The 24,230-nt window shown below is 38.9% G+C and overlaps 1 protein-coding gene across 1 annotated transcript in view; it reads right to left on the bottom strand.

The window, feature by feature from the left end:
- Positions 1-1,207: 1,207 nt before the first annotated feature.
- Positions 1,208-24,230, bottom strand: part of RAPGEF4 (Rap guanine nucleotide exchange factor 4) — a 147,519-nt gene continuing 124,496 nt past the window's right edge. Inside the window, exons 24-31 of the mRNA XM_054174442.1 lie at positions 22,476-22,601; positions 21,864-22,042; positions 17,586-17,676; positions 15,129-15,179; positions 14,423-14,510; positions 14,010-14,074; positions 5,695-5,749; positions 1,208-4,181 (exon numbers count right to left, since the gene is read on the bottom strand). Of these exons, the coding sequence (XP_054030417.1) occupies positions 4,054-4,181; positions 5,695-5,749; positions 14,010-14,074; positions 14,423-14,510; positions 15,129-15,179; positions 17,586-17,676; positions 21,864-22,042; positions 22,476-22,601 (783 nt within the window). The 3' untranslated portion in view covers positions 1,208-4,053. The remainder of the gene's footprint in view (positions 4,182-5,694; positions 5,750-14,009; positions 14,075-14,422; positions 14,511-15,128; positions 15,180-17,585; positions 17,677-21,863; positions 22,043-22,475; positions 22,602-24,230) is intronic.

Genomic DNA, 24,230 nt, shown 5'->3' on the forward strand with positions numbered 1-24,230 from the left:
TGTGCACCTTCACAGCATTTTTCATAGGAAGAAAAAGTCCTGCACATACATTTGAACTCTGTTATCTGGCATTACCCTGTCTTTGTGGCCGACTGGATTTAGACAAGATGTCTGGGAAAAACATTTTGAATCCTGCCTTTACCATCCTCCTTTGTTGGATTCAGCCTCCTGGGATTTAACTTTTGTTCCCTGGTTCTGTCTAGCAAAGGCCAGGACAGGGCCAGGTCATTGCGAAAACCAGCAAATCCTAACAAAGCAGCAAGAGCAAAATGTGCCAGGGGAACAGGGTGAGCTGCACCCCGTACTCTTTAGCCTCTGTTACTCTAAATAGAGGGGTTTGTGCTCTGTACAACTGCTTGAGCAAATCCAAGATGTCAGCAGTGGAACCCTGTAATGTGGAACGTTTTCCAAAATGCCCAAGTTATCATCACTTTGGCTCTGTGGGTTCTGCAGCCTTACTGGTCCCTGGCAGTGGATGTGTATTGTGAACACTGCCTCACTGCCTCTCAGTCACCACACATCTTAAAACTAGAGCTATGACTCTGCCAGTAAATAAAAGAGAGTCAGGGTCTCTGGGACTTGGGGCCAAGTAGCATGAAGCAGCTGTATCAGCACAGTAGGAGCTGCGACCCTCAGGCATAATAATTATTTTGAACAGGTTTGTATTTTTTCTGTCTGAAGTGCTGAAATGAGGAGGGGACTGGGCTGCAGCATTCAGGCTGTTCATGCAGGTGGGTGTGATGGAGGTGCAAAGCCTCCAGGGACCTAATGGAAGACTGAGTGAAGCCTCCAGTGACCTGATGGAGGACGGTGGGAAGGGGTTAGAGACATTCCAGACAGGCATGTCCACATTTCTCACTGGCAGTGGCTCCTGGTGCATGGTTCTCCAAAAACAATGTCTGCACACTCTCATATGGTGCCAGTTGGTATGGGCCAGAATCAGACCAGATGCTACAACTAAAGCAGTATGGACCATGAGTGCTGCTTACAAACCAGCCTTGATTCAGCAGGTAAGGGGTGTCTCTCCATTGAAGTAGGGTCGAATTGTGGCTTGCAGCTGCAATCACAGGGTGAAGACAGTAAGGGTGTTTCAACATTTCAGTGTTTCCTGAGTGCCTATTCATCCTTCACACTATTGCAAGAGCAATACATGGGCAGTTGCCTTCCTGTTGTAAAGTCAACACAGGAAGTGAGAGAAGCCCAGTATGGATCCCACAGCCAGAAGGTAGTTTTATTAATTTAATTTCTACATAAGTAGACTGTGATCAGCACCATAGCAACTATGTGAGCCACTTGAATGAGTTAGAAACAGAGATAGCAACACTTCTGATTTATACAGCACCCTTTATTGGAAAATTAAAAAATGCCAGATACCACTTGGGAAGGTAAACTGCATTCATTTGTTGATACGGAGGTGCCATAAAACATTTCTTTGTGTCACTGGGATATATCTACACCACAGAGATTGTTTGGCAACAAGTAAGTAAAACAGAGATTCTAAGGAATAAAGAATAAACCAAGGGAATACAAACATACTAAATGGGTGAAGAATTGGTCTGTGTGCAGAGCCAAGCTGAAACTTGGCAGCTTTATAAACCAGTTAACATAGAAATAAATGAAAGTCCACACAAGGAACAAATACGGAACAAATAAAATCACAAACTCACAAATGTTACAAACTGATGTTAAAGAGAAAAAACTCTTTTGAATTAATTGTGCCCCTGTAGTTTATTTTACTGCATACCTTACTTCTGGGAAGATTCTGTATCTGAAAAAGCTGTATGAAGTATATTCATAGAGCAGTACAAATGGAAATATTTCTCACTTGAAATAGTAAGACATGAATTTGTGTCTGTGTTATTAGCTGGTTTTCCTCTGAATCATCTTGAACTTCTAGTTAGACAGTGAAGTTAAAATAAATTATTTCATCATGCTGCAGAATATTTCTTAACTGTGTAATTCCTTCCTTTCAGAATGCAGGTACTGAGCAGATGGTGGTTTTATGTGTCAGCATTTCCCTGGTGACTCTCAGCTTTTTCAGAATTTATATTTTGACTAAAAGGATGTAATTATTTGTATAAATTAAAAAAAATAATAGTGTTTCTGTCTATACTGACTCCACACAGTCCTGATTCATGCCAAAAAAGGCACATTCTGTGTCTGAGGCAAAATGTAGACTGTATCATCTCTGAAACTTAATTATGAGATAATACTTGCAACTTCTAATTTCAGGCTAAATCAGTTTTATGACATCCAGCTTTGCAGAACAGAGCCAGTATGAATGCAATAGGGAAACCTTTTAGCATGTCAACATAATTTCCTTGGCACACACTTGGCCACCATCAGTGCTTGCCCCAGAGTAGTACACCCATCTCATGGCATATTCTGGCTAGCACAAATGATCTGGGAGGGGAAATGGTACGTGCCAGATCACCTCTTCCCTCATGGCTGCATGATCTGACAGACCTCCCTGAGGTGACCGAAGCCAGAGGCTTCTTGAGTGCCTTCTTAGCCAAAGTCTCAACTTGAGTTAGCCAACCTGAGATAAAAATCCTGTCCAAGATAGGTAACTTGTAGTGCTCACATTAGTGACCAAGAAATAAGGTAGCCAGCTAAAATACATCCCTTCTTCATTTAAACCTTTCCAATTTAAATGTTTTCTGTCTTTATATGGGAGGGTAGGTAGCCTCCTTAGAAACTAAACAAACAGCTAATAAAACCATAGCATTTTATGACTGTGAGACTGTCATCCTCTGTGGCTGGGATGGATCAGACTGGCTTTACATTGGTCATCCATACCACGTGGATGTCAGCTAACTGCAGTTTTGAGACCCAGCAAATAACAAGCAAAGTTTGCTGTATCAGCCTATTAATAGCATCAGAATTTATGTAGGAATGAAGCTGAAAGTGCAAATAAGGCCAGCAACTGAACCTTTCCAGCAATTACATTTAATAAGGTACTGTGTGTTATTTACAGAAAAACATACATCACACAATTCCTACACGTAAAATGCACACAAAGTATAAAGACAAAAGCTGCACTTCTGTGACATGCTAAATAAAATAAATAAACCTGAATTATTTTGGCACAATAAATATTCTAGAACACAATGAATTAACATTTACTTATTTACAGTCTATTGAAAGTGCAAAACAATTGGCTGAAAATTAAGGTATTCGTAAATGCTTAAGAGCAGAAAATGTGTTAACCAGCCACAATTAATTATAGCTGATGTTTGAAAGTTTTAATGTCCAGGATGTTATTCTCTTGAAATCCATTTGTGTGTATTGTGCTCTTTTGAACCAGTTCTTTGCTACCTTTATGCTGTGGATTTTGACACCCTTACTGTCGTAATGGAATTTTGTAAAAACCTGATTGGTAGTTTACAAAAAGAAGTACTATGTAATCACAGATTAGTCTATGCATCATCCAAAATATTTCCAGTCCTGTTAAGATTTCTGAAATGGTCATGCTCCTTGCAGTAGTAGGTTATATGATTAAGATTGTAAGTTTTTCCTAGTCTCTGTTGTATTTCAAATTGAGATATTTGTAAGCCTTCTCTGAATGGAACTATACTTCTACATTCTTTCATCAGATGCTTACATGCATCTTCTACTGAGATCAACAGTAGCTGGCAAAGCTAAACTGATGATCAGTTTTGGTCCTGACTTGGAGCATAAATCACAAAATACAGATTTTGAATTAGGGAGAAAAAGGATATCTCCCTTAGAAGTGTTAGAAGCTTGTTGTGCATTTTTCACTAACTGTTCTATTTTATCTTTTGCCTTTTTTTAATCTGTATGTGAGATCATTTGTTACACTTTAAGATGAATTAACAGTACACAAGATGGCCACCCATACAGCTAGAGTGCACAAATTCTTCCTCAGCCAAAGTTTTTTGACAAGCTGATACATTGTGCGTTGCCTAAAACCTTAGAATATGTTTTTGCTTGCTTTTGCAGTGGCAGTGCGGTAGCAGAGAAAGTGAAGTTCTTAACAAGTGACCTTGACTGGATAAAAGATCATTTCTCATAATTGATTGCTTCAAATGTTTATGCTCGACGCGGTTCTAGTCGGTGAGACATCTGTGATAAAGTTCTCTGGTTGTCAATCACATTTAATTGCCGCACATAGCTCCGAACATCCTGATGGTTCTTATTAGCTAGAGCTGCGTCGGGATCTGGTGAAAGAGAAATGATGTAGGATTGATACACTTAAACGAACAAATGCCTGAGCAGAATGCGTAACTCTTTACAAGCTGTCACAGGATACACTAGATCCTGGCGAGTTAAAAAGAACATGGTTTGAAATCACTCTTTTTGAAATCTTTCCTACATACCTCATAGTCTTTCTGGTTACTACCTTCACAAATTAACTTTTTCTTTCTGATATCCTTGGCTACCTTTGCTCAATTCGATAGCACTTGGTTACAGTTTTATGTGTCACCAGTCAATAGCTATAAATTATACAGCTAACTAGTGTGATTTAAAGCTTTTGAACTAGCAGCTTTCACCCAGATTCAAAACTATGTAATTGATTTAAGCTTCTTTTAATGAAATATTTCTACCTCAGTATTAACAATTTCTAACACTGAATGGCTGCCCTATTCAAGCCCAAACATTTACTATCTGTTTAAATTAACCTGTTTACATTGCTTAACCTGTTTACCAGGCCCCATTCAAGCCTTGCATTTACCACCTGTTTACATTACTTAACATAACACAAATTCATTATACTTATGAAACAACTATGAAATACCACTGAGTTAAAATCTGAGTATCTTCAACCCCACAGTGAACAGCTTGCATGTTAATTAAAAATGTTAGGTAACTTCTCTTAAAGAAAGATACTGAAGCATCTACTATAGATACACACGCATACATCTAAGAAGCATGGGACTTAGATACAGTACATCTATAAACTCAAACTTTGTTGTATCGTGTAAAGTGAAAAGCCACTTCCACTTATAAATACATGGAGGTCTCACAAGACCTTAATACATTAAAATTAAAAGATATATAAACAGAAAAACCTTGATGGTGGGGGGGAAAAAAAAAGCTCTCTATCTGATCTTTGACCCACATGGAAATATTTTTATTAAGATATTTTGGTTTATATTATTTATTCTGTTCTTAGAAAAGCTGGTGTGTGAATGAAGTGCTGAGGAAATGCCAGTGGGACTGGAAATGACAGTGCACCTAGAAGGAATGAGATCCACAGAACAATACTGTTTGATCATACAGCTCTGTCATGTTACACAGCCTCAAGCTCTGGCAATCATGCTGACAAATAGGTTTTAAGTTCGTCAGCTTATGCAGTTATGTCATTTATAAACATCACATTTCCAGCTTGGTTCCCTACAAAAACAGTTTGTCCAAGCAAGTATCTTGCATGGATCTGTGTGCTGCTATCTGCTAGCCTTATTTCAACGGCTTCTGAACCCAGTGGCTAATTTCAACCAATTCTCATTTGACAGCTGTGTGGAGACCTCATAGGTATTTAGCTCCTTCATATGTCTGGAAAAGAGATAGAGAAGGGTCTTATTAGAGCTTCCTGAAGGATATTTCACCCTGTGAAACACTGGAGGCTCCAAACATTGATGAATCACTGGAAACCAGGCTTTTGAATTCCGATACACACAGGATTAGTTGTAATTACTGTGGCTGACTGTGCAGGTGTTGTAATGCACTTACTGAAAGGTTGGCTTCGGCAGAATTTCACCGTCCTAACAGTGTTGGCAATCATGCGCTGGAAAGAAAAGATGGGATGCAATCAGAGAACAAGCACAGTGTTCCATCATAACTTAAAAAAAGCACCTATCTGTGCCTGAGTGTGAAGACACATGCCAATAAAAGCAGTCATATGAATGAAAATGTAATTTTAATGCTGATACTCTTATATGTAGGGTGTGATATGCATTTACACAGGCTTTAAGTGATCATGAGTGTAATTTACATACACTCGGAGAACACTTTCTCTTGCTTGGGTGCTGTAAAAGGCCTTAACTAAGAATGAAAATCAGCCCCTCCAGTGTTCACTTTTTTGGTACCATCTTCCCACATTAAGAAGTATAAGGGGTATCACGTAGAACACTTTGAAGTATGTACACATAAAGACCATCAGTCCCCAATAGCGAGGCCATTTCTAGAACATACTCAGCAGTTAAAGAGCTTTCACCTTTCATATGAATTTGAGCTTAAAATGCAGTCCTCCTGGAAAATGACAGTGTAAAATGAGTTTGTGAGGATGTATATGCATTGATTCCCTCAGGAAATATGCTTGATTCACAGGTGAGAAGGTCACTGCTAGAACTGTGGTCCTGTAGGCAAGTTTCAGCAAACAGACCCATTAGTGTTAGCTTGCACGAGTGTATCTAACCTAACACAAAAAGTAGATTCAGTTTTCGTTGACACTTCTACCCACAATTCACAAAAAAAGCAGAAGTCACTTCAGTCCTTCCTGGCTGTGCTTGCTCTTCAGTAAATAATCCATCATTTTACTCAGGTAAGAAAACGTGTGCTCTGATAAAAGAGATGCTGTCTTACAGCAGGTTTTAAGAATAGAAATCAAGCTAAAACATTAAGCAGAATATTTTAGATTTAGCTATAGATTGCAAAATTTAAACTGGCTTGTGTGATTAGCACCACACAGGTAGTTTGCCCATGAATATGGAGCCAAAATTAAGTTTTTCTGCATGGTATCAAGAAAACTGAAAATTCAGCAAAAAAACTGAATTCCTTAGCTAGATACTTTGATTCCACCACTATTATAAGGATAATATTTGTTTCCATTTCTTTTGCTCAGATTAAGAGAAAGCAAAAGAGGGATAATGCTACTCCTAATCAAAGTCCAGCACTTTAACATGGTCCAACAATTACAGGGCAGCTACCTATTTTAACACAGCACACTCTCACCAGGTTGCTTCATTCCTCCCTGAAATTTTGTGTGAGATTAACAAGCTAGTCATAAACCCTCACACAATAGCATGAGATATTTCTTACTAGTAAACAGTAAAACTTAGGGCATAGGCTCCTCAGAATGAATACACGATTATAATCTTGCATCTAAATGATGTTATAAATAAAATACTTTTGGGAAACCTGTTATTCCAGAAGTGGGAAGCACCAACGTAAGACATTTCTTACACACATCTTAGACATTTTCATGCACTGTCACTGGCTGGTGGTCTGCATTAGAAACACTATTGATACACCATACACTGCATTTTTGTGGATTACACATTGAATAATCAAATGAAATGTGGCTATTCTGAAACCTATTTAAAATATTTTACTTCCAAAACACCAGTTACCAAAAGATCTATGGAATTTGGATATGAGTCTGCTTATACTGTTCCTGTTGTTTGCACATGTGGAAAATAAGTAGATTTCAAGTAGGAATCATTTTTACTCTATGTTAACCTTCATACATCTTCAAGCCATTACTATGTGGCAGATTTTCTGAGACACTTACCTTGCAAACATTCTTCTATGTGCCTAGCATTAAGCATGTGAATAAACTCCACTGACTTCAATGGAACTTCTTAAATGCTCAAAGGTAAAGCACCTGTTAGAACACTGGATTGAGACAGAACATGCTGCATATTGTAGTGGTGGTTCTTCAAGTGTAACTCAATCAAATGAAAATCAAAACAATGTGAGCATGTAAATATGAACATGTTTTCAAATTTGAATATATGGATTGCCTCTGTTATGTGATGCTACTTTTAGTTATGCCACTTTAAAAAGTACTCCCTTAAAATAACTGTTTCAGGGAGACACCATAAAATTGAACTGCCACCCAACTGGACCAAGTTTCAAGAGTGTCAACCTTAAGTGAAGCTTTGCTAAAGATACTTCACTTTTATCAAGATAGCTAGTGTTGCTTGATGTGCTTTCAAGATGGATTGTTAATAGACACTCTAATTTTTCAGACCTGTAAATGTTTAGGTTTTGAAGCCTCATTTCATAATGATCTTTGGAGCTGGACTGTAGGCTCAGTGTTTGATAAGTTTAGTGTTAAGCTTCTTAGGTGAAAACTTAAGATTTATCAAAAAATGTGTTTAGTGGATTAAAGTTTTTCTTTAGGTGAGGAGTTTGTTCTGGGAAAAAAGCATAGAATTCAGAACAAGTACTGTCATTCTGTATTGTACTGAAAGAGAAATTACATGTGCAGTGAAGGTTTTAAGGAATTTTCACTATTTTCACATTTCTCACTATATGGGCTATTCCAGGCAAGGAAAAACCTTGTCTTGACTTCTGGTTAAAGGCTGAATTGCCTGGCTTCCTTCAGCTGGTTTAAGTGCTTCACTTAAGGAGTTACTTTGCCTATACCTGAGGATAATCTCACTCAATCTATGCATTCAGAAACATTCTGGCAAGGTTGAAACACAAAGGAATGAGGAGGTAGCTGTTAAAGCAGAATGGAGAAAACTGGCCAGAAGACATCATCTCAACCCAATGGGGAGATTCTGGACCATCCTTTAAGAACTCCCATCTAATACTAACTTAAAAGACTTCCTCTTTGGAAGGTGCAAGTTGAATAGAAAAGCAGCATAGGAAGCAAAAGTGCATTTCCCTTTCTGAATCTGGTACATAAGATGGATTGCCACCTTCTGATTCAAGAAAACTAGAAACGTGCGCAGAGAAAATGTTCAGCTGGAAGTTTAACTGCCAGCGTGTTACAGTTTTTCTTCAAATAGAGGATTACCTCTAGTTAATGCCTGCAAAAATTAACCTCTGTTTACTCTCTGTGCTAAGAAAGACCATTATCAAAAAGCCATACAAACCTAAATTTGGATCTTTCTGAAATAGAATCAACTGCATATAATATAACAAGCACTGCTCCTACCAGCATGCCATACACACACAACAATATTCTTTCAAATTTTACGCAGTCTGGAATAGTGGCAGCAGGCCAGCACATTATCTTCTAATCCATTCCAAGCACAGGTTTTTAAGTGTTATAAATATTTATATATGCCATAGAAAACTAGTAAGGGCTTTAGTCACACATTTCTTGCATAATCTTTATGTTCCAAAAATGAAAGAACGTTTGCCCTTTTTTTTTGCATAAGGATCAGAGTGTGAATTCCCTTTTGTTCGTCTCCACAAAACCTGAAAACCAATATGCACAGATTCTCTAATCCTCATTTCACACCTGAAGGGTGAAGAGGCTTGACAAAAAGAAGCATCAGTGGCCAGCATCATGGCACTGTCTTGTGCCGCTATGGAAGATCAGCACTTTCAGAGCTCTCTCATGACTTCTGCTCCCTCTACAGGTGTCATTTCTGAGACATGCTGCAGAGTGTGACATGGAAATGCTGCCCTGGAAAGTAATCTTTGTTCAGGCTGTCCATCACATGAGTTGAGAAATGGCACTGATAAAATTCCCTAATAACTGCATCCTCCCTCTCTCTCTCTGAATATGAAATTCTCTACTGGCAGTCAGAGAGCAGGATTATGCAGCTGAGGTTTTAAAAAAGCACAAATCAGTAAGCGGTCAAGAGAATTAATATTGTCTGCCCTTAGGGAGCATCATGCTCAGTACTTTCCTCACTTTCTCATCTGGCAAGGCATAATTCTAGGAAAGAGCTTTTACATTTTTTCTAAATATATAGCTATAAAAGCAGTGTCAGTTGAATGTTACATATTGCCATGTACTGTGCTGCAGGTTGTAGGTTGTCCTCTATCTGCCAAATCATAGAGAGTTCATAGGAATATATATACTAGTGAGAGCTCTGGGGGCTCTCCTTCACCTGAAAAGAGGGCCGTTAATGGGCCTAAATGACAAATGTTTAGTCTATATCATAAACTAATTCTGTTTTCTGTCTACTGCCATCTGTTTATCTTTCACCTACTTGCAGCTCTCAAAATGTCCTCAACCTGCTGAACTACAACTACACCATTTGAAAAACTTTACAAGCCTATTCATTTCTTCTTCTTCTTCTTTGACAAGTCTGTCTTCAGTTCCTACATAGATAGGTCTTCTAAAGCAACACTTACAGCTAACAGCTACTGTCAACTCGCTAGTGGAGAAAAGATGCAGCTCAGGAAGTATATGCCCAATTTAGAAGGTACATCTCAGCAACATGATGGTAGAAACAACTTGTACCTTGTCTCCATCAACTTCTTATAGTGAGATAAAGACTTTCAATGGTACTATAAAGTGATGTTTTGTTTGCTATTGAAGTCAAAACCTTTTACTAAAAGCCTGTACTACTAATACCAGTAATTTAGTTATTTTGTCTACTTACTGAGAAAAGTATAAATGACATGTTCCAGGCTAGATTTTAAGGCCAAATGCTTGTTTCTTCCACCCTTGATTCACGCAACAAATGGCATAATAAAAAGCACAAGTACAGTGCAACTACAAGAGCCTATTTCTGGCATGTTCAATATTATTTGCCCCCATCTCATACAAACCAAGTGGGTCGGCTTACAAACTTCCCTCTTTACACATAGCTGTGGCTCTGCAACATGTGGTGTTCTCTTCCCTGGCTAGATGTCCCTGCCCTCCCACTCCTCACAGCCACTTCCAAGTAAGAGGCATTCATAGGGATCAGGAGATGGGGCAGGGGAACATGGAGCAGGAAGTTACAAAGACAGCAGCAGGTAAAGCTCAGCAATGCTCTGCAGTGATGTCCCCCCAACTACTGTCAATGCCACAGTTCTGCCACTACATCTCTGAAAAGACTGATTTATAGGAAAGTATAATAGGAAAAAAATCTATTCAGTCCCTTTCCTTTTTAGCTTGACTTCTTGTAAAACCTATTAGCTATAAATGCTAATGTCATTTAACACCAGATGTGTTGTTCCCTTTATCTGTAGATAATTTTGTCCAATTTGAAAGAACAATCCAGAGTTTTCAAACGTAAGAAAGCTCCTACTGATTTTCTGTGAAAATAGATGGTTGTGGCCAAGAGCAAGATCATTTAAGTGCCCTCTTCTCCTGTCTCATTCAGGGAAAAGGCTGTAGTGCAAGTTCCTGTGTTATGACAAAAGCTATTCACAAAGAATTCCCCAGCTGTGAAGGAACCACACATGCCTCAGCCACGAGGAAAGCTTTGAGCAGAGCTCAGGCAGCCATGAAACACAAACACTTAGGAAACCAGGCCTCGCTGTTCCTGGCACTTGGAGAACTCCTGGCTCAGACAATGTCTGAGCCTGTGTGTTTTAAGATGCATAATTTAATAATAACCTAAATATCAGAAAACATACATGGTTTAAAGGAAGATGTTTCAGCTGAAGAGATGCCAGTAGATCAAACTTCTACTTTTGGCTGCCGGTTACAGGAATAAAGCTGTCAGCAGCACATCAGCTGTCGGGATCAGAACTCTGTGGTGAGAATGCAGTCACGATGCCAGAGGCTGTTCTCAGTTTCATTACTGAGCTTACACAAGAATTGGAGGGATGCACCTCCTCCAGTGGCAAATGGTACCACTAGTGAAAAGTAGCCAGATATTTTTCTTCATAAATTTCAGAAAGCATCAAAATTAGGATGGATCATGGGAAATAATTTTCCAAAGAAAGATGTTTCAGACAGATTAGTAAGAGAGTGGTTCCCAGCAATATTCAGAAGTACCTCCATCTGCTCACTGCAGAACATCATTCAGCAGATCCAACAGGCAGAAATACCAAATGGCAGGACAGGATTCTTGTGAGGAAATCTGGTTTCTGCATTTCTCCTAAAACTGCCAGAAAAACATCACCAATCTTCCTACCTTGAGTTCACACTTATGTAAAAGAGAGCTGAATTTATCTGTGCATTATCTGGCTGAGTGGTCTTGTCTTCGCTAGTTAGTATCTGATAATTATGTGTGGATATGACAGTTGTAAGCTTAATGTAAGTAGGTGGTAGCAACTGAGGTTTAACAGTAGGCTTTTCTTCTCTGCTTGACCTGATGACACATGCAAAAAACTAAAATCTGCTAGGTCCACATTAGGAGTTCAGTGAATTATGTGGGTGGAATCTGAATAGATTGCTTTGAAGAGCTACGGATTGAGAGAAGTAATAAAAACACTAAGAGCATGCAGAATAGCCAGTGAAGAACATTAAAAACACAAAAGATACATCTGTAGCAAGGTCTGGAGAAAAAGTAGAGTAGAGCACTAGCTGAAGAAAGGTTTAAAGCACTGACAAAGAAAGTTTCACTTTCTGTTGCGTGGAAGAATATGAGACATTATACTGTTGTTTGTTTTTTTTACATACATTGCATCAATAGATCTCCACTTTCCTCTCTTAAATTAAATGGTGAAAGCTCAGATTACTGATCAAGAGGTGCAAGATTTTACTTAAAACCTTTCGGTGCTACTACTAAGTCCATGTTGGAGATAATACACTTCTCAAGATAAGGCAATGTGCAAACTAGGGTGAAAAGGGCAGATCTTTAGGAGCTTAGGTAGTTTAAACTGCTATAAGATTCACTCTTGGCCCTGGGAGCTCCAGAGTGGTACACAACTATTTTCAAATGACAAGCTTGGGCTGAACTTCTGTCTATGGGCAAGTGCTCACAGGAGAGCTCCTGCCTCCTGTAATGGCTTCTACACATAATCAGGCATAAAGAAGAGCTTGAGGCACACAGCTCCAAGGCCTGTGGATGTACAGGCTCTTCTGGCTCAGGAGGTGTAATTAGGCCAAGTGAGGTGAATATGAAGCCAGCCATATAGCCATGGCCATAGTAATAATGCTTGCCATCCATCCTGCTTTGGAGGTGCTCCAGCCAAGTCTGAGATCCCTTTGTATGCCCTGAAATATTTGCTATCTACATTAAAAAAAAAAATTAGTCCAGGAAAAAGTAATTTTCTACAGGCTCTGCCTCTCCTTTGCAAGGAGATGGCAACACAGTCTGTGTATGCAATTACAGAATGTCATAATTGCAAAGTGAGGTTAGTGAGGTTGCTTAGCCATTAGCACTACCATTTACCCACAAAAGAGTCTCAGATTAGCAGCGTAGTTATTTTCACCCTAGGAGAGAGGCTGTCCTGAAGTTGCAGTCAAATCAAAGAGAAGAATTCACTCAAGAGTGATAAACACTTTTCTGTGAAGTTTTCTGAAGAGCAGGAAGTCCTCCTGTCTTCCTCTCTGCAGTGGTCAGCAGGTAAAACAAGCTCCTCTATAGTGCAGTGGAAATAAACATGGATAATTCTGGTTACTGTAGTACTAAACCCAAGCAGATATAGGAGCTAGAGTAGACAGACTCTAGTATGGCTACTAAATGGCACTTTACTGCAGAACAGTCAGTCAGATTCGGCTTTGCAATGCAGCTGCTCATAGCTGGGCTTGGCTAACACTGGTTCTCAGATGTAGGTGTCATGAACCACATTAATTAAGAACACGTCCTTAATAAAACAAGAAAACTGCTTCTCCCTGCTGAGAAACTTGAGTTTCAGTTGAGATTTCTGCCATGGGAAGTTGCCTGCCTGCAGTTTTTTGACAACGGTGTTTGAAATGATGAGAGCTTAGATGTAGGATTTAAAATAAATGAAATCTGAGCATAATCATAACCATCTATCATTTGATCCCCCTTTCCAGTATGAAAGCAGTCAAGTCACAGAAGTCTTCTTTCCCTTGTTAAAGGAAAGAAGAAAAGAAGATGTTGCACACATTCTGTGTTAAAGCTTCTTTCATTCTCTGAGGAGCAATGCAGAACTATCCCAGCCTGACACAGTTCAGTCCTGTTTAAAGAACAGCAGTTAAAATCACAGCTCGGTCCCAAAGTGGCTGTTAGAAATTGTCTCTAACAGGTCTGCTTCCTGTCACTGCTGCTGCCTCTCCCAGGAAACATTTTGGCTGTGCATGGCTCAGTGGGTAGCTGGTTCTCCATCTCTGTGAGGTTTTCCAGAAACACAGAGGTCTCAGGTGCTGTGCACAATGCAAGCTATTTTTGCCAGCTCACAGTCTTGCCTTCTCTTTCTCTAGCCCTGGAAGTCACTGTTGAGAAGTTCACTCCTGAAGAGATGAACAGGGAGGTCTTTTAAAATGTTCGTTTCAAATATGTCATACATACCATTTTTTCGAAGTTTACTAGCTTGTCAGTGAATGTCTTGTTTCCCTCATGAGTAAACGTCATGTCTGTACAGAAAGAAAAGCCACATAAATGCCCATTAGTGAATCATGGCCACAGAAAATAGCAGAATATCCTTTACAGAATATCCTTTGCAGAATATCCTTTACAAAAACCAAAGCAGCTATACAAGTAAATTTAGTTTCTAATTTGCTGCATTTCTGAGACTAGTAAAATTAAGCTATGATATTAGGATGTACTAAAGCAATTTTTTTGTCTCTGCATCATGTTTTTATAATGGAAAAAGATCACACCTCACACAGATCCATTTTTGCTTGTTCTTGCTGCTACACTTATTCTTCAAATATTTGACAGATAGCTTTCAAATTAATAATTCTGGTAAGAACCAAGCTTACCTTTTATAAGTAGTGGCATGAAGGGAATTAGTGGAGGGTCCAATTTAGCTACAGTTAGTCTGTAGGCCCTATGGTTTCTTGATGGATCCTTAAGAAAAAAGAGAAATCAAATCATTATTATATATATTGAGACATTGTATGCATTCATTTAGATGTCATAGCATTTATAAAAATCATTATTTTCTCTTGTGGCTTTAAAGGTGCATCTTCAAACTAAGACAACTTTTATTATTCTCCACACATCTTACATGATGAGAACGCAGCTGCTAAACACAATTCTCATGCCAAATATAAGGTAAGATAGGATCACCAAAATTTTTCTCACAAAAGAAAACACACACTTTTCCTCCCTCCTTGCAGTTGCAGATAGAGTTTTGCATAGATTTTAACACTAAAATGTATTGCCTGGAAAAATCCTGGTTCGAAAATATAATTTCCCATATGTACTATTGGAAAACATGTGATAAAGCCTTTCTGAGTTCCCAGATTAATTTTGAGTGGTACATAAGTTCTCTCAGAGTAGGTTCCTAAGAGTGTAATTTATTAGTCATACATACTTGTTTTAGCAGCTCTAAAATGGGATCATAAACTTCTTAAAGTCAAACAAGGACATATAAAATGTTCTGAATCAAGGAATTCAAGTCAGTTACTCAGAAACTGAATTAGCTCAGATTGTGCATAGAATAAGGGATCTATTGCTATTCACCATTAAGCTTTCAAACTCCGCATAGATCTTCTTGAACTTGCTTGGAAGTTTCTGTTAATAAAAACAAAAATAGCAAACCTTAATTAAATCAAATTTGTGTGGTAATTTTACTATAAATGCTAGTTCCTTCTACAATGCCCTGTCAGGAAAGTGCTCTTTTTTGCCAGATATTTCTAACAATGTGCTAATCTAAAATACAACATGTCTCCTAGCAACCAAATTATAAATAGAGACGGGACCAGCCATAAAACCTGGATCCTGATTTAAACCCCAACTTGAATTTACTCCTTTGGGATGTTCAGACTCAGATTTTTGTTTAGCTCACATCACAGTCACTGAATTCAGAATGTAAGTGAAGGTTCAAGTCACTGGTTTCAGGACATTCCTGATTACAGCCTATCTCAAAATATAATTTACACACAGCTTGCGTAGGGGTGGCTTAATTATTCATACTTATGATGAACTGCCCTTGCAACATTCAAATCCGTGCCTGGGCATTTCCAGGAGGTTTTTTGTTCATGCTAATGTATCATCAACTATTGCTCAAACTCCTGACATGCCCAGCAGCCAAGGGCCCTTACCACTTTCTAGGGTATAAATTAATTAATAATAGCTTTTCAGTCCACAATACCTACACAGATAAATCATGGTCATTTGATCATGCAGTGAGTGGAATGAGATGGACTTTACGAGAAATCTTCTTTCTCATGTTATCTTACACATAAGAATTATTTTTACTGTAAAGGCCATAAGATATTTCATAAGTTAGTTTCAGAGATCACATTAATGTTTTATGTACACGCAGAATACGCCAGCTTTGTATTTTTAATCAGAAATGTCACTGTATTTGCTGATTAAATCAGAATACTACAGGCAGCAGGTAACACTAAAAATTAGTAAGAGACTTTATAGCGCAGAAATGATTTTTTGCAATATTTTCTACATTTGGAGTGTGTACCCTAGAAAGATATTTACACTGTGCCACAGCAAGGGCCTAATTTTTAATGATGTGTGTGAACAACTGTGTGCCTAGTTTGCATATGCATGCAGATTAGGTATTTGTGAAATAAGTGGTATAATTGGACATTTGCACCTGCAAATATCTAATTTGTGCATGCAACTAATGTAAATGCATGATAATATAGCAAAAATCAGGTCTTGATATGTTTGGGTTTAAGGTGTTTCGTATATATATGGCTAAAAATCAAGCTGCAGGGATTCTTTTGATAAATTGACTGTTCTGCAGAACTGGGATGTGGTAACACTTCCCTGAACTCAAGCTGATACCCTACACATGCAAATGATCTGCGCCCCTTCAACTCAGACACTGTGCCCATTTCAGATTGCTGTATGTAGTATATATATTCCATTCTCCTCTACTCCTCCACTGTCTCAGCTCTTCTAACTATTCCTCTCAGTAGCCACATCAAGGGTCATTATTTTGAGAAATTGATCTGCAAGTCTTTGCCTTTATCACTGACCATTTGCAACATGTGCTTTTGAAACCTGCACTGGTGTCTTCTCAGATGGGTTAGTCTGATCTCCTGCTTCAGAGCACTTTTTCAAAGGTGTTCAAATTTTTGTCTCAGCTGCATCAATGGCCTCGGTCATGCTAGCTATTCTGAATTTCTAACAAACATAATACATGCACATTCAAATCTGCACTGCTTCTGACAACCACTATGTTCTTAGTGGTTACCTGTGCTTACTACCACATCCTGCTGGACATTGCACCCTTTTTATATACTCACATACAAAAGAGCAAAGCCACAGAAAAAGGTGGAAGCTCTGAGAATAAAGACCAAACTGATAGTAAACAGAGGAATTCAAGTCAGAGAGAAAACCAGAATGGGTTAGGACAAACCTACATTTTAATAGGGGAACAGAGTCCATATGGAGATCAGAAAATAATATGAATAAACAAAGGATGAATTTTAGAGAAGTATCTATGGAGTGATCTCACTAAATGATCACTCAAGTCAAACAGAGGATGGACTGATGTGAGAGCTTAACTGGCTAACTCATCCTGTTGGGCAATTGCACTGGGGAGGTTTAGATTAGACATTAGGAAAGATTTCTTCACCAAAAGGGTTACTGGGTACTGCCACGGATGCCCATGGAAGTGGTGGAAACACCATCCCTGGAGGTGTTTAAAAGAAATCTGGATAAGGTGCTCAGGGACATGGTCTAACAGTTGTGTACAGGGAGGTGTTAGGTTATGGCTGGATTTGATGATCTTAAGGTCTTTTCCAACCAGGCAATTCTATGATTCAACAACATCTATGGCTATACTGATGTACTAATAAAGACTGTCAGCCTTAGCTAAAGACTTCTGCCCAGGAGCTGAATTACTAGATCTAACTTTACCAATAATAAAGGCCCAGGTCACGTTTCTGCTATCTAAAAAGCACACATCTCAGCCAAATGTCTTGGATTTGGGTTTTAGCTAAGACTCACCTCCCATGTTAACAAGAGACGGCTCACGGCAACATTACTCAGTCCCATAATGATAGCAAAGAAGGAATTCAGATTTTTGTATTCTTTACAGCTGAAACACAAAGGACCAGGTTTTAAGCTGCATGTATCAGTCAGGGAAGAAATACACATGACAACCTTAACAAAGCTGAACCCAGGCATCTTGCATAGATATGACTGGATTTGGGCAGCCGGGGCCAGCACACCTATGGCACAACACCAATGTGTGAGCAATTCACCACACTCTGGAGGCTCCCTTCTCCTCTCTCCTAAAATGTTCTCCTGCTTCCACTTCACTGGGTGCCAGCTTCTGCAAGGACATTACAGGAATCTCTGAAGTTTGTTCTCAATCAGAAACACAGTCCTGAAACTGAGCTCAATTCAGTCCCAGGGAATACCAGGAACAGTGGAAAGCAACTAGTTTACAACCTCATTTGCTGCAGAACTTGCTGACAGCTTCTGAAGAGCTACCGAATACTGGAAGCTGACTCTTTTTAAAGGGAGAAGACCAGCTGTCTAAGGATACCTGTGTGTCAGCGACTTCTCTCACTGTATATGATCTCTAACTAGTACTTGTAGATTCGGGATGTTTCAAGCCAAGAACTGCTACTTGTTGCTAGCATCGTTAAAGAGGTCCTGGGCACTAGGAGCTCTAGGTCACCCTTCATCCAAAGGAAAACTTTTGTTACCAGCCACGAAAAATGGGAACATGTAAATGAATATTACAGAAGATCCAATATACAACAAATGCAGGAGTAGACACAATCAGAGAGGAACAGCCCACGTAGCTGCTCAGCTGTGACTGCATCAGGTGGCTCACTGACTCCACGGGAAGAGGGAGAACAAAACCTGTATCTCGTAAATCTGTCTCTCTCTAGATTCCTGCAAATAATAGCTATTTTCACAACTAGTTCACCAATGTCTAATTTCAAAACCTCAACTTCTGCTTCTTCTTCTGCTTACCAAGAAAACTTTCACAAAATTCAAGCTATAGTTCTCAGATTTATTAAATCCTCACTCAAGATCTTGGCTCCTCTGAAGTATCCTCATCTCCTGATGAAATTAGTACAAACATCACATCCTGCTGTCTGACTGCATAATCGCCACATCACCCTACTGTTACTCTGGTTTTTCTGTCTGTCCATTTCACCAGACTCGATGCAGTGAGTGGTTAAGTCCTTTAGATCTGTCCCTCGCTTGTGTCTGCACTGTGTGAACATTGAACGTTTTAATAATGACCTCTCCCTTCTGACAGTCTGTCTGTTGGAGACTGCTGCCCCCTCAGATCTTCTGGCAGAGCTGCTCATAGAAATTCTCCCACATCGTATTAGGAACAGTGAGCAAGGTTAGTGAAGACAAACTGAAATGCTAAAGCTACTCCACCTTATTCTGACCAGAACAGGTCAAGGGAGTGCCTTGTTAGTGGATCTAAAGGGAGACAAGGATGAAAAGCAGCCAGGATAGGCTGTCAGTGATAACTTCTTCCCCAGGCACAACTAAATCCAGAATGGGGTATCTGTCCGCAGCCTGTGGACACTGAGAATAAATTGAGGCATGATAAAAATAATTAGTACCACACATCAGTAGTGCTCAAACACAGTAGTAAGCTGCAAATGTACCTGACAAATGTACCCTGTTAAAATCCATCTAAATGTATGACATTCTACACCAAATATTCTGTACATGATCTACATGATCTACACTAACTCACTCAATTCCAGACAGAGGACCACTGTGAGGAAGAAGAAACAGTACTGCATGGCTCCACTGTATATATGCTGCCTGCTGTCAGAAAATGGAGCCTCCAAAGCATCACAGAGTGCTCAAAGCAGAGGTCCCTCTGCTTCCCAAACCAGACTGTATCGGGAAGTCTTCCTCTTCGTATGAATTGCGAATACATACACACATAGGCACACACTCTTGTCTCCAACAGAAACACAAATGTGGCTAAAATCACTCGGTACTTAGAGAAGTATGTTCATCTTGGCATTTTCCCTGTAAACACATACCCTTCAAAAATTTTTACAGGCTCCTTGGGTATATAATTTACACATGTGTGTGGAAAGAATGATTTTCAAAAACTGAATGAAAGTGAGTATAGTGATACACCAGGAGGCTTCCACACAGCCTTACGCTTTTAGCTGCAGAGAGGAACTACGAACAAACCGGGTGTGTGGATATCCCCAAGACTGTGCAAGTACATCCTAGGTGGCCTTTCTAACACAACTGGTATGGGAAGAACTCACTGTAGGAATAGGAGTTCACTTCTCCACTTTGTTTGAAAGTTTAGTCCTACAACGGCTGGAGAAAAGAGATGAACATGGTAACCACTGCATCTTTTGGCAACAGATGCAAAGGCAACTGGAACTAAAGCATGTGTGCACAGCACTTGGAGTCAGCACTTGGCCTTGTACTGGCTTGCACAGACAGGGAGCACACATCACAGGGCACATGGGATGGCAGACACAAAATATATGCCTTCTGCAATGGTGTTTGAGTCCCTGGTCACAGAAAGAGGATTCTCAGAAACAGTTATCTTTGAAAATCAGTATGTGCAAGGCATCTTGTTACCACCAGTCAAGCCTAAGATTAATAGTGCAGCACTTAGCTGTTCTCCCCAAACACTTTTCTAATGAGTTTAGTACTTCTAGGTAGGGTAAAGTTTTCATTAGGTCTTAAGGATCTTCACAAGCAAAACTTCCTCAAAGATACTGCTTCAAGGCCTGGGCCTGCCTCTTTTGATCCAATTCCTTGTCTTTTTCTCCCCTCTAACTTTGGTGCACTTTGTGTTTGTTTTACCTTCTGCTGTAGCACCTGTTACCATGGTAGCACTGCACAGAGGACAGCAGCCTGGCAAAACTTCCCATTGCCTTTCCAGCATCTGCAATTAAACCTGGCTGCTCACTTTGCACAGAGGAAAACCTTCTGCTTCGAATCTCTCTGCTTTCAGAAGACAAAGAGGACCCAGCAGAGCAGACTGCTTTTAGCTATTTATTTTTAGCATTGTAGCGATACTAGAAACATGGAAGTAAACAGGAGGTTGTCAAGCTGTTGTAAATAGCATAGGATTAAAGCCATGACACTGAGGAACCCACGGGCTAGGGCAGTTTATTAAGGAGATATTTAACTATAATTTTTAGGATATTTGATTTCAAGTGTTTATGGAAATTACTATTATATCTTAATTTACAACACTGCAACATTTTCCCATTTCATGTCTCTTGAATTTAGAAAAGACCCTGAAGCTTCTGTGTGTGGGTGCCACTGCCCTCTCCTGGACAGAGCCTGCCAGATGGGAGGCTTGCTTCCCAGATTTGCCCTGTGAAATGAGATAATGGAATATGCAGGAATTATATTTTTAGAAACTAAAGAAGTAAATTCTGTCCTTCATTCTGGATATAAACCTGATCCTGCATGCCCAGTACTAGATTACGAAAATCTTCAGCTTCAACCAACCATAATCTGACTGTAGAGCCCAAAGCAGATCCCAGAAGGAAGTCTGGTGCTGGCAGAGCTGACACAGAGTTTGCATACAAACACTGATTTCAGCTATGTGGAATTATTAACTGGGAAAAGGGGAGCATCACAGTTGTAATAGTAATCTCATCCTTCACACAACTACAATTAACAATGCAGAAAAGCTAAAACTCATGATTTAACTGCAAGTAATAACTTCTCTAGTCACAATGCCCAGTTGTAGACAAGCAAAAATGTCCTCAGACCCAGAAGTTGCAAGCCCAGAACATTTTCTAAACAAAAATATTAGAAAAATATCCCAAGCAGGCTGTAGGTAACCTAAGTCTCAACATCTCCGTCTCTTTGCACTTCCCTCTTGGTTTTCCCAGTTGGGGCAATTCTGAGAATGGTTTCTTGAACAGCATCAGAAACCTCAGGAATTCTCAGGAGAATAAAGGCTCAGTTGTGATATAATTTGCTAATCTGCATATTAAGATTTGCTACTGCATGTAAGGGTAAATGAAGGATTCTCCTAATTAACTGAAATATATTTACTCACAAATTTGTTGTGAAAACATGGCTGTAAGAAATCACAGATCAAGGAACAGTAGAGAGTAGGAGAGGAAATAAAAATTAGACAAGGTTCTGTACAGTCCTATAAGGAAATGGATAGAATTACCATATAGAGAATGTTTTAACCTTTACTCTGTGTGGTTAAAAATAACAAATAAAATAACAAATAAAAAACCCAATTAATTCCACAGAACCTCATTCCCCGCTCACAGATGATGATTGCATACTTACTGGGCTGCTATCTTAATATACTTCTTTAACAACTGAACACGCTTGCTGAGTTGAGAGCAGAGACAAATCTCAGTGACTACCCAGAACTGAATTTCATTAAATCTTCTTAAAAACAAGTCCAGATTTGCTGTGGTCTTTTTAAAATTGTGCCTTCCGAAAGTGTGATAGATCAGTTCCAACTAGGAAAAAGAAAACAGTTGGGGTTTCTTTTTTTTTAACAGAAATCTCACGTTTGAACATGAGGAACGTGCTCTGAGACGTGATCTGCAGTTTACATTTACTGCTGTACAGGTGACAAGGTCGCAAATCCAGTAGACAATAACTGAGGCATACTAAAAGTAAAACTATAAACTAGGTATAAATAGCTTAATACCTTAAAACATATAAATGTAATTCAACAAGCAGCACACGTTCAGGAGAAGTTTCACCTTATTTTTGCAATTTACCTATAAAATTAAGATTGCCTTATATTTTCAAAACTCGTAGGTGGCTTTATTGTCTTGTATTTTAAAATCAAGCTTAGAGACAGTTTTGCAAATAATGCACAAACCTACAATGTACAACTAAATCTGCAAATAGATTATAATCTTCTAAACAGGTGGATTCTCATACCTCATGCACACAGCTGAAGAGCTCCCAGTCATAAATTGTCATCTGATATGCTAAGTCTTTGGAGCTCATCAGTTCGAATGTTCCCACTGTGCCAGTAGATGGTCCTTCTTGTTCTGGTAATGGTGCCTACAAATGGAAAAAGTCTATTAAAATACTTTAGAAATAGTAAATTGCATGACTTTTCTTCCATAATGTTTCTAACTTCATTTTTCACTGTAACCACTTTCCTAAGGATGTTTCTAATAGTAAAACTGATAATTTGCTTTGAACCCTTAGGAAATGAGAAGCCCTGTGCAAAATCAGTATTCTCTATGCACAAGATAGTCAGGAAAATCCTGAAAGTGCTTCAGAGGCACTGTAAGGAAATAAAACAGACTGTTCTCAGTGTGCTATTTTTAGCATAGTTCTAAAATTTGAAGCCAGAAATAAATACTTCAACACACATTGTGCTAACTAAAGCATGTCTTTGTTTAGGAGCATAGGTCTTTCTACAAAGATTTTATCAGTTTCCTTTTTCACATACACAAATAACTAGGCCACAAAGCACAAGCCAACTACTTTTGGAGATTACTGGTTCTAATGATGAGAATTATTACATCTGCCACACCTCAGAAATCTACAGTGACTGCAAGATCTTCTGATCATTTAAAAAGTAAGCATCATAGTTTCTCATTCACAGAACAAGGATGCACTATTTGTGGCTGCAATACTCCTGGCTATGCTACTTTTATGCATAACCTTATGAGAAAGAATCATTCAGGTGTAAAACATTTTTGCAAGACACTTCTGTACTACCCAATAAACGAGGTGTGATCTACAGATTTGAACACAACTAACTCTTATTAAGGAGAGATTTAAAACAACAAATCAGATTTGTAGCAGTCTGTTATATATATAAGGGTTCTGTTTGAACCAGTACCGCTAAAATATTAACAAACCACCCTCTTGCAAATTCCAACGCGTTACACCCGTAAAGGTTCCTGTGAAGCCACTCTTTAATTGCTTTGTTTCCAGGAGAGGGCAGTAGAGTTCACTTACAAGTTTCTCAATGTCTCACAGGGTCTTTGTTAGGTTATCACAGAGCAGGGAACTGTCAAAATGCTCTTTTCTCAGTACAAACCCAGTACAGTCTGTAAGGTTTACAGATCGTATTTACATACTGCAATATCAAAAATTATCGTGCTAAATGAATCCCCTTTTATATGCTATATGCTATATTGCCAATAAAAACTGGATTAATACATCAAATCACTTTTTCAGTAATATACAGTACGTAGGAATTTTATTTCTTTACGAGTTCTTGCTTTGTACTCAAGGGAAAACCTCAAATATCATTATAATAAAAACTGATGAAAAGTTATTAAACTAAACCACAGGCCTTATTACCTTGAAAGCTCCACCTACCATTTTTAAAAATAGCAAATATAAGCAAAGTATTCTTTTTAAAAAATCAAGACAGCCATCAATCTTATAACAGCCTGAAGATTATTCTGAACTTGAATTTGCACAAACAGAAAATGTCTTTACTTAAGACGGAGTATGAATTAGAAGTACAGCAGTTTTGTGCAGAAAATCCTAATTTGTAGAAATCTGTGGAAAGAGAATTATCCAATAGCCTGAAAAAGGGCTTTTTTCCCCTGCTTGGAAGCAAACCACAACATAGCTGTTACTGTAACAAACACATATTTTCCAAGGCTAGGAACAAAGCACTCGGATGTAAATTCATTTGGAAATCCATCTAACAGAAGAATTTTC

This window comes from Dryobates pubescens, chromosome 2 (assembly GCF_014839835.1).
Source record: "Dryobates pubescens isolate bDryPub1 chromosome 2, bDryPub1.pri, whole genome shotgun sequence".
Classification (NCBI taxonomy): domain Eukaryota; kingdom Metazoa; phylum Chordata; class Aves; order Piciformes; family Picidae; genus Dryobates; species Dryobates pubescens.